The sequence below is a fragment of the Chiloscyllium plagiosum genome, chromosome 42, assembly GCF_004010195.1.
Source record: "Chiloscyllium plagiosum isolate BGI_BamShark_2017 chromosome 42, ASM401019v2, whole genome shotgun sequence".
In the NCBI taxonomy this organism is placed as follows: Eukaryota; Metazoa; Chordata; class Chondrichthyes; order Orectolobiformes; family Hemiscylliidae; genus Chiloscyllium; species Chiloscyllium plagiosum.
Genome location: NC_057751.1, coordinates 5090199 through 5106450, shown reverse-complemented (window position 1 = coordinate 5106450; position 16252 = coordinate 5090199). Strand labels below are relative to the sequence as shown.

At 54.4% G+C, this 16252-nt stretch overlaps 1 protein-coding gene across 1 annotated transcript in view; it reads left to right on the top strand.

Moving 5' to 3' along the window:
* Positions 1–16252, top strand: part of LOC122543048 (solute carrier family 23 member 2-like) — a 44940-nt gene that overhangs the window by 8981 nt on the left and 19707 nt on the right. Inside the window, exons 3-10 of the mRNA XM_043681244.1 lie at positions 2814–2912; positions 4214–4330; positions 7187–7344; positions 10549–10637; positions 11441–11508; positions 12589–12770; positions 14445–14565; positions 15105–15261. Of these exons, the coding sequence (XP_043537179.1) occupies positions 2814–2912; positions 4214–4330; positions 7187–7344; positions 10549–10637; positions 11441–11508; positions 12589–12770; positions 14445–14565; positions 15105–15261 (991 nt within the window). The remainder of the gene's footprint in view (positions 1–2813; positions 2913–4213; positions 4331–7186; positions 7345–10548; positions 10638–11440; positions 11509–12588; positions 12771–14444; positions 14566–15104; positions 15262–16252) is intronic.

The window sequence follows — 16252 nt, the reverse complement described above, 5'->3', positions numbered from 1 at the left end:
CTAGGCAACTGTTTGCACCAATGTAAGGGTTTGTCCAAAGTTCTTTGACCAACAATGAAAACGGAAACCCCATCTCTGAGTTCTTCCTCAAGGCTTCCTTGTGCGTTCGGTGGGTGATTCAGGTCGAACAAGTCAAATGCTAAATTCCTCTTCAATCCAACCAAGTCCAAGTCATTCCAGAGTCCCATTTCTTCCAGTCCACCAGTCTGTTGGTGGAACTCTGGCAACCTATCAGCACTGCATGGGAGTGGGAAGCTGAGATGTTGCGACCAAACCTCTGCAGTGGGACTGGTGACCAGTGCACTCTCTCTCGGGGTCTCCATGGACATCGGGGTTGGGAGATCTGCTCCAGCAGGAAGCTGGGACCACCAGGTGTCCGATCCCTATCCAGTGGGAAGATTTCCCAGGAAGAGGGAAGGCGAGCCCTTTGTTTCAGTCATTGTGATTGGGCAATGCCAACAATGCACAGCAAGAGCCCATGCCAACCCCCCCACTGCCAGAGTGTTGTCTTGGGGTACTGGAGTGCAGTGAGAATCGGTCATAGAATCCCTGCCATATGGAAGCAGGCCATTTGGCCCATCGAGTCCACACCAATCCTCAGAAGAGCCCCCATCCCATTTCCCATGCCTGGCCCACCCAGCCTATGTATCCCTGGGCACTATAGGGCAGTTAAGGATGGCCATTCCACCCTAACCTGCACGTCTTTGGACTGTGGGAGGAAACCCACACAGACAGTGATCTGAGGCTGGAATCGAACCCGGGTCCCTGGTGCTGTGAGGCAGCAGTGCTAACCACTGAGCCATCCTGTCCTTTAGGGGGCAGGTTAGTGCTGGGTTAGCACTGGTCACTTCTCCCTGGGCTTTGTGAGTATGGAGCAGCTAACTGCTGAATGAAAGAATGCTGAGAAGCCTTGGCTCCCTCTGTAAGTGACCATTACTGACTCTCACTTTTCTATCGACACTCCTCCAGCTCTGCCCTCTACTGGGCTTCCTGCAGAGCAACTCCCTCACTCTCTCCATCTGCCAGTCTCTGTCTATACAATCTCCCAGCTCCCACTGGGAGTCCTGTCTTCCACTAGTCTTTACCTCCAGTTTTCAACACTTGGCTGTTCCCGCCTGGATCCAAGTTCTGCACTGGTCTCCCTCAACACCGACTCATTTCTGTCTCTGATCACAGCACTGTCCAAAATCCCTCTCCCTGTCCATGTCGCGCTCTCTCGCTCTCTCGCTCCGTTTCTCCGTCTCTCTCTCTCAACCCTCTCTGTCTCTGTCTGTGTCTCTCTCCCTCTGTCTCTGTCTCTCTCCCTCTCCCTCTGTCTCTGTCTGTCTGCCTCTCTCTCTCTGTTGCCCCTGTCTCTCCCTCCATCCCCCCCCCCCGCGTCTCTCTGTCTCTCTCCCTCACTCCCTCTGTGTCTTCATCTGTCTGTCTGCTGGAGGAAGTCGCTGCGTTTTCTGTCTCTGATAGTGAGTGGGGTGTTTTTTGCAGAGTGCAGCATCCTGCCGAGTCACTGCACAGTGCTGGCCACTGTCCCGCTGAGCTGTGGCTCTGTCTTTGCTGTGTTGAAGGAGAGCGAGGTGGAGGGGAGATGGTGTGTGGGTCAGGGCTCCGAGGCCAGTTGTGTACCTGTGAGATGAGCAGAGATCCTCATTGTGTTGTCCGAGCTCAGGGCCATTGTTACAGAATGGAGCCGGGTCAGACTCTGCTCTTTGTGATGTGATCACCTTGTCCAAGGGTGGGAGGGTGAAGACAGCTTGGACTCTGGGACCGCCAATAGGTCAGATTCGTCTTTGGCCTGCTGGTTGTTGGAGGGGGTGGATGGCAAGGGAGGTTAGTCTGTTGGAGCTCGGGCCCAGACACACACACACACACACACACACACACACCAGCGTGGGCCAGCGGGATTCCCTCTGGGTGTGGATGGCCCAGGGGATAGTGGTGGGGACTGCAGGGTCCCTCAGGCTGCTGGTGTAGGCTCAGACGAGAGCTGCTGTCTCAGCCAGTCCCTGAACTCTGACCGTGCTGGGAGAGTTGGGAGCACACACACCCCAATTTAGAACAGCCAGCTCGTACAGAGCCCTTCCTGGATCAGGAGCTTCCCCGGTCAGTGTGAAATCTGTAAGGTACACCTGCTTCCTGCCCACACCCAGGCGCAGACTGCTGAATTAACCCCAGCCGTTTCCCAGTGAAAACCCACAGCATAGGCCCTGAGCAAGGTGGTTACAGGAGCTGCAGTCCTGTCATGTCACAGCCACCCAGCCATTCAGGTGTCCCTTCCTCCACGTGACTCCAGACCCACAGCTAAGTGGGCTGACCTCCCAAGTACCAGGAGATACCCATGCCCCTTCACTGCCTTCCATCTCCATCGGAAAAGCACACTGTGCATCCTGACGGCTGGAGCAGCTTTTCGAGGGATATCAGCGAGGCTACGAGTGGCCTTCTGAAGAGGTTCCCTGGTCACCCACTGACGAGAGGGATGTGGAGGAATTTCTCCTGTCTGAGGGGAGTGAGGCTGTGGGATTCTCTCCCGCAGAGGGATGGCGAGGCTGGGTCACTAAAGGCTGAGACAGAGGGGAGGGAGGGATGAAGGGTGATGGGGAACAGGCAGGAAAGGGAAGTGGTGGGTGATCAGGTCAGCCACAATCTGATTGAAAGGCAGAGCAGACTGGATGGGCTGAGTGGCCTCCTGCTGCTCCCATGTCATCTGGTGTGTTTGGGGCAGAGAGCTGTGTATCAGGAGGAGAGTGAGAGGGGAAAGCTGTCACCTCAGCCAGATAGCCCTGTTTCTCTAATGGATCTTCCTCCTGTCCGTGTAGGTGGTGATCAATGGAGCTGCTGTGGTTGCTGGTGAGCAGGACACAGAGGTGACTGAGCTGATGGCTGTCTATGCCAGACAGAACACTGTCGCTGACAAGGTAACTCTCCAGTTTGTGGTCTCCTGCTCGGGTTTCTGTTCATGTGGATTGACTAGCTGCTGGGAACCCTGTGTTGTACTGGGAGTGAAGTTGGTCCAATCAGTTGGTGTATGGGCTTGTTGAGGACACTGATCACTGTGCATCTCAGTGCACCAGCTCTGTCATATCCCAGTTCCCGGGGGAGTGCCTGATGCACTGATCTGGTGGTATGCTGTGTCCTCCCATTCCCACTGTCGGTGCCCCCTCCCGGGAATGTCCCCCACACTCTCTTTGTCTGGTCGCCCACAGTAGCCTATGGCCCGTGTGTGACCCAACTCTAAACAGTTTGCAACTCCAAACTCAAATATTAGCCAATTGCTGAGAATCCTAGCATCCTTGCAGGGGGAAACAGGCCATTTGGCCCATCGGATCCAAGCTGACCCTCCAAAGAGGATCCACCCAGATCCATCCCACCCATCCTCTAACTCTACCTTTCCCGTGGCTAACCCCCTCCTCCCCCCCCCCCCCCCACCCCCCTAGCCTGCACATCCCTGGACACTGTGGGAAATTTCCCATCGCCAATCCTCCCTAAGCTGCACATCTTTGGACTGTGGGAGAAAACCGGAGCACCCGGAGGAAGCCCACACAGAAACGAGGAGTTTGTACATTCTCCCATGCAGACAGTTACCCGAGGGTGGAATCGAGCCCGGGTCTCTGGCGCAGTGAGGCAGCAGTGCTAACCACTGAGCCACCATGTTACCCACAAGGTCTGTGTGCACCAGGCAAGGGGGGAAGGAGGGAGGATGAGTGATATGTAAGCCTCAAGAAAGCTTACTCTGAGCGATTCCTGAAATTCTCCCTGTGAACTCCGGGACAGTCTATCCTTAGTTCCTTGCCTGGGGTGGTGGGACACAGGAACTGTAAACCCTTTCTCACTCAGTTACGGGAAGGGTCTGTGGGCTTTGGGAGCTGGGATTGCACTTGGGAGCTGGCTGAGAGTTTGTCCCCTCAGGAATGGGCTGGTCCGTGGGGGAGAGGCGGGTGGGGGAAGAGAGCAGTCGGGGGGAAGGAGAGAGAGAGAGAGAGAGTGGGAGACAGAGAGAGAGAGAGACTTTGCATTGTGGAGAGATAAGGCCATGTCCCCTGTCTGAGAGAAGCCTGGGTCTGAATTCACCTTGCAGAGCAGTCACCGTAGCCCCTAGCAGTGGGCAGTGCTGGGAGGGGGAACTGGGCTGGTTCTGCATGGTGTGTGGGGGGGTGATGTTTCAGGGTCAGATGGAGAATACCTTGTTGATGTTCTTGGTTTGGATTTGTCCTTACAGTCCTCCTTATCGGATAGCTCGGACAGCCATGCTTGTAGTGAGGCACAGAGACTGGACATGATCTACACTATTGAAGATGTCCCACCTTGGTATCTCTGTATATTCTTGGGTTTACAGGTGAGTCCCAGAGCGATGTGCCACCTCAGCCAGTGCCTCCTGTCCCATCCTGTCCTGAATGCTGGCACTGCCCAGCTATGCTTTATCCATTGGAGACGTCCAGATCACCACCCCGTGCATTCCGGAGATCCAGATGACAGGAAAGACATCAAGGCAGGGTGTGTCTCATGGGAGGGGAGGTAGTGAAGAGGGGCCTTTCTGTATGTGTGTTTGTGTGTGTCAGTCAGAACCTTTGTGAGTCAGTGTCTGTGTGGGGCGACAGGGTGAAAATACCATCGCACAAACCTGTGAGGTCTTTCCTGGTCAAATAGCTGGCTGTTGCTGGGTGACTGCAAATAATGTTGCTCATTGTTTCCAATCTGCTGCTTTACACATTGGTTATTCGATCACAACATCGGCCAGGCACACCATTTAACATCCGTCCCTAGTTGCCCCTTGTGAAGGTGGGGGTGAGCTGAGCCGCTGCAGTCCATGTGCTGTGGGCTGACCCACAATGCCTGAGGGAGGGAATTCCAGGATTCTGACCCAGTGACACTGAAGGAATGGCGATATATTTCCAAGTCAGGATGGTGAGTGGCTGGGAGGGGAACATGCAGGGGGTGGTGTTTTTTCCATATATCTGCTGCCCCTTGTCCTTCTAGATGGAAGTGGTTGTGGGTTTGGAAGGGGCTGTCTGAGGATCTTTGGTGAATTGTTGCAGTGTGTCTTGTAGATGGTACACACTGCTGCTGCTGAGGGTCAGTGGGGGGGGGAGTGGATGTTTGTGGGTGTGGTGTCAATCAGGTGGGGGCTGCTCTGTCCTGGATGGTGTTGAGCTTCTTGAGTGTTGTTGGAGCTGCACCCATCCAGGCAAGTGGGGAGTAATCCATCCCACTCCTGACTTAGGCCTTGTCGATGGTGGACAGGCTTCGGGGAGTCAGGAGGGGAGTTACTCCCCACAGTATTCCCAGTCACTGTGTTGGTATGGCTCGAAGAAATGGCTGTCAGTTTCTGGTTAATGGTAATCCCCAGGGTGTTGGTAGAGGAGGACTCAGTGATGGTAACTCCATTGGATGTCAAGGGGTGGTGGTCAGGTTGTCTCTTGTGGGAGATGGTCACAGCCTGGCATTTATATGGCACACAAATGCCACTTGTCAGCCCAAGCGTGGATATTGTCCGGATCTTGCTGCATTTAAGCATGGGACTACTGCAATATCTGTGGATGCCCAAATGGTGTTGAACATGGTGCAATCATCGATGAACACCCCCCACCCTTCTGATGGAGGGAAGGTCACTGTACTGCTGCAGAGATGAGCTGGAGCTGAGGTAACTGACCTCCAATAGCTGCCACCATCTTCCTGTGTGCCAGGAATGAGTCCAACCAGTGGAGCTTTGCTCCCTGATAGCCACTGACTCCAGTTTTACTCTGGGCTCCTTGATACCACACTCAGTTGAATGTGGTGTTAATGTGTAGTGGTTGGATCGGGTTCAACCTTGATCCCACAACTCCACTCCTGTCTGAGAGAAGGAATTCCTCCTCATCTCAGATTGAAGTGGGTGACCCCTGACTCTGAGATGATGCCCTCTGGTCTGAGACTTTCCCACAAGGGGAAACAATGTCTCCACATCCCCCTTGTCAAGTCCTCTCAGTATCTCCCATCCTGTCCTCAGCAGAGAGCTTGGCAAGCTCGAACAGGTTGTCTCTTCCCTGCAATAATGGACTGTGAGTTAATTGAGTCAATATCTAAACCATCCAGGCACTGATTCCCAAGCAGGGCCCGGCCTGTAGGCATGGCAACGAGGAGCTCATGCCATGTGACCACACTCTGGGTCAGTTGGGAGCTGGAGTGTGAAGAGATTACCAGGGGTTTTCAGTTTGGCCACTGATAATGGCAGGGGAAGGAGCTGGGAGACGGACTGTTTGGCAGTGAGCAGTGAAGATGGGGAGCTGAGAGGGGGAGTAGTGCAGATACAGGATGAGGTGACACAGAACAGAGCATACAGCAGTCCCCTGACGTGAGTGATTAAAGTGACACCGCTCTTATTGACTGAGGGGTGGATCATTAACTTGGTCGCTCTGTCCGTTTGGATGACTGTGTAACCTGGGAATGCTGCATAAGCAATTCCGTCAGAGTCGGAAATCTCTCAGCACCTAGTCCATGCAGGACTGAGCAAGAGCATCGTTGATATCATAACCACAGCAACCAGAGAGAGAGAGCCTGTTCCTCACTGAACAACACCAAGGACATTTCATACACATTCTCTGGCTTCTCAGTCCTCTTGTCTCATCTCTCCTTCATACAAGTTCGACATCTGCAACTCAAATGTTAGCAATATATTTGTTCAGGTGTCCCACGATCCTGAAATGGTCAAATCAATGTGGAAACAAGCCAATACCAATACAAAACAGGCCCAACTTGATTCGGAAACAAGTTACAATAGCTTTCACTACAGAACCATACTTGCTCGAATTGAAATCAGCCCATTCAACTTCTAGTATATCATGAATCTCTTGTAGATTTGTACAGCCTCTCTCCACTTCTCACTCTCTCCCCCCTTGCTCTCTCTTCCTGTCTCTCGCTCGCGCTCTGTCTCTCCCCGTCTCTCTCTCTCTCTCTCTCTCTCTCTCTCTCTATCCCCGTGTGTCTCTCTCTGTCTCCCTGTGTCTCCCTTCCTCTCTTTCCCTCTCTCGCTCACTCTCCCTCTCTCGCTCGCTCTCTCTATCTGGCTCTGTGTTTCTCTCTCTCTCTCTTTTTCTCCCTCACTCTGTCTCTCTGTCCATCTGTATGTGAATGGGGAGAGTTGTGTTGAAGAGGGGAGTGGTGTGTTTATGTGATCTGACTAACATGGGGTTTTTTCTGTCCTGTTGCTCTCCAGCACTACCTGACCTGTTTCAGTGGGACCATTGCTGTTCCCTTCCTGTTGGTTGATGCCATGTGTGTTGGCTTTGACCAGTGGGCCACCAGTCAACTGATTGGGACCATCTTCTTCTGTGTGGGATTGACAACGCTGCTTCAGAGTACCCTGGGCTGCAGGTATGGCTGTCCCACACACATGTCCCCCACCTTCAGGACTAGCCTACACTGTGCTCCAATTTGCTGTGTTTCTGGATTCAATCCAAGCAAAGGGACATGAGTATTGCTCAGAAACCTTTCATTCAGTGCCCCTTCCCTTGAGAAAGGTGGTAATGAGCTGCCCCATTCAAATGTATGCTTGAGAGACACCCACGATGCTCTTGGAGAGGGAATTCCAGGATTGTGACCCAGTGACAGTGACCGAACAGCAATATCTATCCAGTTCAGGGTGGTGAGGGACTTTGAGGGGGTGGTGTTCCCATGTACCTGCTGCCCTTGACCTTCAAGGCGGTAGAGATATAGAACATAGAAGAATACAGTGCAGTACAGGCCCTTCGGCCCTCGATGTTGCGCCGATCCAAGCCCACCTAACCTACACTAGCCCACTATCCTCCATATGCCTATCCAATGCCCGCTTAAATGCCCATAAAGAGGGAGAGTCCACCACTGCTACTGGCAGGGCATTCCATGAACTCACGACTCGCTGAGTAAAGAACCTACCCCTAACATCTGTCCTATACCTACCCCCCCTTAATTTAAAGCTATACCTCCTTGTAATAGCTGATGGGTAATTTTTTTTTGGAAACTTAGATCGCTTGGGGCTCAGGGGGAGTTAGCCAATTGGATCCAAACTTGGCTTAACGTGAGGAGCAGAGGGTGGTGGTGTTTTCTGGACTGGATGCCTATCACCAGTGGTTTTCCACAGGGTTCGGGTGCTGGGTGATCTATTGCCTGCCATTTAGATGAGTGATTTAAATGAGAATATAGACGGCGTTAGTTAGTAAGTTTGTGGGCGGTGATGATTATTAGCGAAAATTACAAAGAGATGCTGACCAATCGTGTCAGTGGGCTGAGGAGTGGCAGATGGAGATGAATTTGGATAAATACGAGGGATTGCAGTTTGATATAACAAACGAGGATGGGACTTTTCCAATTAATGCTAGGCCCCTGGCTTGTGTTGTAGAACAGGGAGATGGAGAGGTTCAGTGACCTCCTTTTTGAAAGTTTGCCTCCCATACAGACAGGGTGGTTCAGAAGGTGTCTTGCACACATTGCTCAGACCTCTGAGTTGGGATATCACCTTGAGGTTGGACAGGATGTTAGTGAGGCTTCTTCCGAAATACTGTGCCCAGTTCTGGTCACCCTGTTATAGGAAGGATATTATTAATCTGGAAAGGGTTCAGAAAAGACTTAGCAGGGTATTGCTGGGAATGGAGGGGTTGGGTTCGAAGGAGAGACTGGGACTTTGTGCACTGGAGCGTAGGAGGCTGAGAGGTGACCTTTTTAAAGGATTATAAAATCATGAGGGGCATGGATATAGTGAGTGGTCAAGGTATTTTCTGTCAGGTGGGAGCATATCTTTCCAGTGAGATTTAAAAAGGACATGACTTTTTTACACAGCGAGTGAATTTCCAGAGGCAGTGGTGGATGTGGATACAGTCACAATCAGTAGGCATCGCTCTCTGATCAGGTCAGGAGACCTCAGCTGATCAGTGAGTCAGAGTGCACAGAATCAGGCCCATTAGCCCATCGGGCCTGTCCTGGTCCTGAAACAATCATCTCACTGCTCTAACCCCACCTCCCAGCACCTGGCCCATAGCCTGAGCACCACATCTGCATATGTCTGCGATGTGGCAGAGAGTTCCAGATTCCTCTGAGTGAGGAAGGTTTCCCTCACATCCCATTGAAACCTCCTACCCCTTCCCTTCACCCTCTGCCCCCCCCCCACTTTGGTCACTGTCCGCTGCAGCAAGGGGGAAACTACCTTCCTGCTCCCATCGTCTGTCCCCCTCAGAATGTGACACATCCCTCCTGTGGAAACGTTGTCTCCAACTCTCATTGTTGTCAGAGAGTTTGGGTTGAAGCCGGTACTGTGGGAGAGGTTTCAGGACAGAATTCCAGAGCTCAGACCCCAGACAGCTGAAGGCTGGAATAAATAGTGTCCAGATTTTGAAAGTAAGTCCGTGAGTTATGGTTTCCTCCCTTGCTGGCTTTGTCTACACTGAGCCCTGTCTAGATGCTCCCAATCCAGCAACCCATCGACCACAGTCCAAGATCCCACAAGATCCCAAGACCGAAGTCGATTCTCTCCTGGGTCTCACGATCATCTCGAACCTTCACTCAGTCCCCAGAAGAAATCTTCAGGGAATGGGGTGTCCTTCTGGGCTGAAAATGGGATACAAGGATAAAATAAACTTGGGAATAGGTTAACAAGACAGCACTCCTTGCGCAATCTGCACAGGATACAAGCCATTGTCAATCTGATCAGAGATAAAAGCACATGGGATCATGGGTAGTGCACTGAAATGGATAGAAAATTGGTTTGTAGACAGGAATCAAAAAGTAGAAATAAAAAGGGTTGTTTCTGAATGGTAGGCAGTGACCTGTGAGCTTCTACAAGGATTGGTACTTGGACCCCAGCTGTTCACAATATTCATTCATGATTTAGGTGAGGGAACTAAATGTACTACCCCAGAATTTGCAGATGACATAGAGCTGGGTGGTTGGGAAAACTGTGAGGGGGATGCAGCGATATCGCAATGTGATTTGTACAGACTGAGTGAATGGGCAAATGCATAGCAGATGCAGCATAATGTGGATAAGTATCAGGTGATTTATTTTGGCACCAAAAGTAGGAAGACAGATGATGATTTGAATGGCTGTAAAGTGAGACAGGAAAATGTTCAGTGAGACCTGGGAGTCCTCATGTACCACCCACTAAGTGCTCAGGCACAGCAGGCAGTAAAGGTGGCAAACTCTGTGCTGATCTTCACAGTGAGAGGATTGGAATTCAGGGATAAGGATTTCTTGTTGGATTTATACAGGGCGGTGGGAAGGCCGCACCTGGAATGCTGTGTGCAGTTCTGGTCTCCTTATCTGAGGGAGGATGTCGATGGAGTGCAATGAAGGTTTCCCAGATGGATTCCTGGGATGCCAGGGCTGACCAATAAAGGCAGGGTCAATTAGTTTGGAATATATTCACTGAAGTTCAGGTGAAGAAGGAGAGGGCTGGATCTCATCTCCAACAAGACTGGAGGGAGTCAGGACGGAGCTCCCGAAGGCTGGGGGACCTGGAACACGTGCTCCTTGTGTTGACAGTCTGGGGGGGAAGAGCTTTTCTCTCTGTGTTGCCCTGTGTAATTGCTGTGTTGTTGGGTTTGACAGGCTGCCCTTATTTCAGGCCAGTGCCTTTGCGTTCCTTGCTCCTGCTCGAGCCATTCTGTCCCTGGAGAAATGGAAATGTAATAACTCAGGTAAGGGGAGAGTTTGACACTCACTGCTCGGGATGAAGGGGGCGGGGGGGGTGGGATCAGAGTGTGGGACAGAGTTCAGGATGGGGTCCTGCAGGCTCCTCACTGGCTCAGGGGCAAGGCCATGACTTCCAGCTCCTTGCAAACAGACATTTTCACGGATGCTCATCTCAATGTCCAGCATCCTCCCAGGAACTTTCCTTCCCTTACTGCTCTGCATGTTCAGACATAGGAGCAGCAGGAGGCCGCTCAGCCCATCCAGTCTGCTCCGCCATTCAATCAGATTGTGGCTGACCTGATCACCCACCACTTCCCTTTCCTGCCTGTTCCCCATCGCCCTCGATTCCCCCTCCCTCCTCTCTGTCTCAGCCTTTAGTGACCCAGCCTTGCCATCCCTCTGTGGGAGAGAATCCCACAGCCTCACTCCCCTCAGAGAGGAGAAACTCCTCCACATCTCTCTCATCAGTGGGTGACCCCTTTCTCTGAGAGTACACCCTCTGGTCCCAGACTCTCCCACAAGGGGGAACAACCTCTCCATATCCCTTAGGATCTTGTACATTTCAGCAAGGTCTCCTGTCATTCCTCTGAGCTCCAGTCAGTACAAGCCCACCCTACGCAAGCTGTCCTCATAAGAGAGTCCCTCCATCCCCAGGATCAGCCAAGTGAATCTTCTCTGGACTGCCTCCAATGGCGCGTGCGCGCGCGTGTGTCACACACGTCCCTCACACACTCACTGATAGGGTCAGGGGCATTAGGCTACTGTTCTTTGACTCTCTCTCTGTTTTCCCCATGTCCTTACCTTTAAGATGTAACCTTTAGGAATAGCTCTGAAGTGATGGACACTTCGCATATTTGGCATCCCAGGATCCGAGAGGTAAGGCTCTCTCAGAGGCACTCCTTAATTTTGGTCACAGCTCCCTCAACGTCTTCTCGTTGATGGTGTGCCCTTTCAGACCCAGGTCTGGGCTGAGAGGGACAGGAGTCACGAGGAGAGGTGGTCGGGAGGGGAGGGGGTAAGGTGGGAGTATTGTTGGTGACAGTGTCAGGGTATGCCATTAACTGAAGGGGTCCCTCTGTCTCTCTCCCGGTGCTGCACTGAGGCAGTCAGCAGAGACGGCTGATGAAGTGATCCTGTCCCTCCCTCTCTCTCTCAGCTCCCTGACTCTGGGATGCTGGCTCCATCCCGGACATCCAGCTCCGAGCTGTTGTGTGAAACCTCTCTGTGTAGCTGTGGGAGATTCCCAGGTGGACTGTGGTCCCAGCAAGTGTCTGTCAGACCCAGGCGGATGGCTGGGAGACACTGAGGGACCCACCTCGGTGAGTGACACTTGTCACCGGACCCTACCCTCTATCCTTCAGATCCCATGTCCCTCCCGATGGCTCCCAGCCCGGAGTGGGAACACATTGGCCCAGCCGTGTGCGTTGGGCGCAGTGGTGAGAGTACTGTTAGACATGGGACACAGAGCTGGTGATGTGCCCAAGCCTCAATGGGACTGGGGGGGTGGATATGTGACCTTCTGACAGGCCAGGGGATTGCGGGGGGGGGGTTAATCCGCGTCACGTTTCCATTACTCCCAAAGACAAGCCCCACGGATGAGGCGGGGGGGGGGAATTGGGACTGGAGTGGGATGAGAAAGCAGGGAGGGAGATAGCCTAAGTGGAGCTCTGTGACCCTGGGGCCGGTGGGAGAGGGGGATGGCCAGAATTCCCCCTGGCCTATCCTGAGTGTGCTGGCCATCAGAAGGTTGGTGTTCCTGTGTGATGTTCGGGAATGTCAGGGTGGGCTGGTTTGGACAGATCTTCTCTTTGTCCCCACTGAGGGGTGCCTGGCTGTGACAAGGCAGTTCACCATGGCTCAGCTCTCTGAGACTGGGGTGGTGTGGGGGGGAAGGGGCTCCAAGGCTATTCTGCCCCTCTAGTCCAGTGGAGTGACTTGCCCCTCTGCCCACCACAGATCCAAGGCGCCATCATCATGTCCTCGCTGGTGGAGGTGCTGATCGGGTTGCTGGGTCTGCCTGGCATTCTGCTGAACTACATCGGACCTTTGACCATCACCCCAACAGTGGCTCTGATTGGCCTGTCCGGCTACCAGGCAGCTGGCGAGCGAGCTGGGCAGCACTGGGGCATTGCCATGCTGTGAGTATGGGTACGCAGCTTTGGCTGCGGTGGAGAGGCAGTGGGCCGGGGCTGGCATTGGGGAGGGGATACTGTGGGATTGCTCAGGGGTGGTGCCAGGCTGAAGGAAGCATTTGTCACGTGGTTAGCTCACCCCTCCCCCACCCCCACCCCCAAAGACTGCGGTCATGCCCTACCCCAAGGAGTTGGGTGGAGGGGTGGGAGCAGGAAAGGGGGTTGTCCTTCCCGTCAGGACTCGGTGAGCGTGAGGAGGGGGAAAGGGAGGGATTAGGAAGGGATAGTGACCCCTCAGTCTGGAGCTGTCCGCTGTCAGTAACAGGGCTGCAGTGAGTCTGCTGTTCCACCCAGAAACCGATGGCCTGCCCCCCAGTTCCACAGGCGTTACAACTCACCGGCTCCCCTCTCCCTCCAGTGTCCACGGCTCTGGGTGTGGAGGTCCGCAGATGGGGCTCTGAAGTGCCCTCGGATGCAGGGGCAGGCTGTGACGTCCTGAGTTGGTGGGATAGTACAGTGGGTTGTCGATGAGGGAGCGTTGCTGACCATGTGAGTGGGCACATGCTGTAGAACCTCTCCCTCAACCGGCTGTGTGCCCCAGTGCAGTACCAGGTCCATGCCAAGGCTGAGTTGGCAACCTCCCTGATGGAGGGAGCAGGGTTCCCGGACAAAGGGAGCGGGGTTCCCGGACGGAGGGAGTGGTATTCCCGGACGGAGGAAGCGGGGTTCCGCGATGGAGGGAGCGGTATTCCCGGACGGAGGGAGCAGGGTTCCCAGACGGAGGGAGAGGTATTCCCAGACGGAGGGAGCAGTCCCAGATGTAGAGAGCGGGATTCCCGAACAGTGGGAGAGGTTTCCCGGACTGAGGGAGTGAGGTTTCCGGACTGAGGAAGCGGTATTCCCGGACAGAGGGCACAGGTTTCCCAGACGAAGTGTGCGGTATTCCCGGATGGAGGGAGCAGGGTTCCCGGATGGAGGGAGCAGGGTTCCCGGACGGAGGGAGCAGTATTCCCGGACAGAAGGAGCGATATTCCCGGACAGAGGGAGCGAGGTTCCCGGACGGAGGGAGCAGTATTCCCGGATGGAGGGAGCGAGGTTCCCGGACGGAGGGAGCAGTATTCCTGGATGGAGGGAGCGAGGTTCCCGGACAGAGGGAGCGATATTCCCGGACAGAGGGAGCGAGGTTCCCGGACGGAGGGAGCAGTATTCCCGGATGGAGGGAGCGAGGTTCCCGGACAGAGGGAGCGGGGTTCCCAGACGGAGGGAGCAGTGTTCCCGGAAAGCGGGAGCGAGGTTCCCAGACAGAGGGAGCAGTATTCCCGGACGGAGGGAGTTGTGTTCCCAGAAGAAAGGAACGAGGTTCCCGGACGGAGGGAGCGGTATTCCCGGAAGGCGGGAGCAAGGTTCCCGGATTGAGGGAGCGGTATTCCTGGACAGAGGGCACAGGTTTCCCGGACGGAATGCGCGGTATTCCCGGACAGAGGGAGCGGGGTTTCGGGACGGAGGGAGCGGTATTCCCGGACAGAGGGAGCGGTATTCCCAGACAGAGGGCGCAGTATTCCCGGACGGAGGGCGCGGGTTTCCCGGACGGCGGGAGCGGTATTCCCAGACAGAGGGAGCAGGGATGACTCACTGCCGCTCCAGCCCTGAACGTTGCTGGTGTGTTTATTTCCCTCCCAGGACCATCTTCTTGGTGCTGTTTTTCTCTCAGTACGCTCGCAATGTGAAACTTCCCCTTCCGGTTTATAAATACAAGAAAGGTTGGACTGCCTACAAGCTGCAGCTCTTTAAGATGTTCCCGGTGAGTACACTGGTCCAGGTTACAGGCAGCACGCACTCACTCACTCACTCCCTGGCTTTTCACAGCTTACCATCCTGCCTGGAGACCGGCAAAATCCCACCCCTCTCCCCACAGAGCGATCCGATTCCCCGGTGAGCAAATGGATCTCTCAAGAAGGACTCGAACCCCTCAGGGAGAGGCTGGATCTTCAGCCAGCAAACGGATTCCCTGACAGGGACCTGATCCCCAGTGATCGAAATCGATCCGTCAGGGAGTGACTGGGGTGCCCTGAGGAGGGAGTGACTGGCGTGTCGAGAGGGCGATGGGGTGGGGATGGAGGGGGTGAGCGTTTGCTGGGTCCTGTTGGGATCTTGCTGTGCTATCAGAGCCGGGCTTTCCCCTGGGAGGGTTGAGCTGAGGTTGGGCAGCAGTGCGCTCTTGGCAAGGTGGCACCCTCTCAGTGCTGTGCCAAATCCTCCAGCAGATGGCAGACTGCATGGCAGTGTAGTGATTGCGTCTGACTGACTCCCAGCTTCTCCTTTCTGGCTGTTGTCCTGCAGATTATCTTGGCCATCCTGGTCTCGTGGTTCCTGTGCTTTATCTTCACCGTGACGGATGTTTTCCCACCGGACAGTGGTCAGTATGGATACTACGCTCGGACTGATGCTCGGAAAGGTGTCCTCTCTGTCGCTCCGTGGTTCAAAGTTCCTTACCCCTGTAAGTCTGCTACGTAGCCGTGAGACTGTAACTGCCTGTCCTCCATGATCAGAGTGTTGGGCCATACCAGCGCAGATTTAACCCTCTGTCACGGCAGAGCCCTATACAATCGACTGCTCCACATCACTGGCTGCTTAAACCAGCATCAAACACGGGAGATCTCAGAGCGCTCTCTACTGTTCTCCATGACCCCTCACCCACACTGTACCTACACTGTACCCACACTGTACCCCCTCACCCACACTGTACCCACACTGTACCCCCTCACCCACACTGTACCCACACTGTACCCCCTCACCCACACTGTACCCACACTGTACCCCCTCACCCACACTGTACCCACACTGTACCCCCTCACCCACACTGTACCCACACTGTACCCCCTCACCCACACTGTACCCACACTGTACCCCCTCACCCACACTGTACCCACACTGTACCCCCTCACCCACACTGTACCCACACTGTACCCCCTCACCCACACTGTACCCACACTGTACCCCCTCACCCACACTGTACCCACACTGTACCCCCTCACCCACACTGTACCCACACTGTACCCCCTCACCCACACTGTACCCACACTGTACCCCCTCACCCACACTGTACCCACACTGTACCCCCTCACCCACACTGTACCCACACTGTACCCCCTCACCCACACTGTACCCACACTGTACCCCTCACCCACACTGTACCCCTCACCCACACTGTACCCCTCACCCACACTGTACCCCTCACCCACACTGTACCCCTCACCCACACTGTACCCCTCACCCACACTGTACCCCTCACCCACACTGTACCCCTCACCCACACTGTACCCCTCACCCACACTGTACCCCTCACCCACACTGTACCCCTCACCCACACTGTACCCCTCACCCACACTGTACCCCTCACCCACACTGTACCCCTCACCCACACTGTACCCCTCACCCACACTGTACCCCTCACCCACACTGTACCCCTCACCCACACTGTACCCACA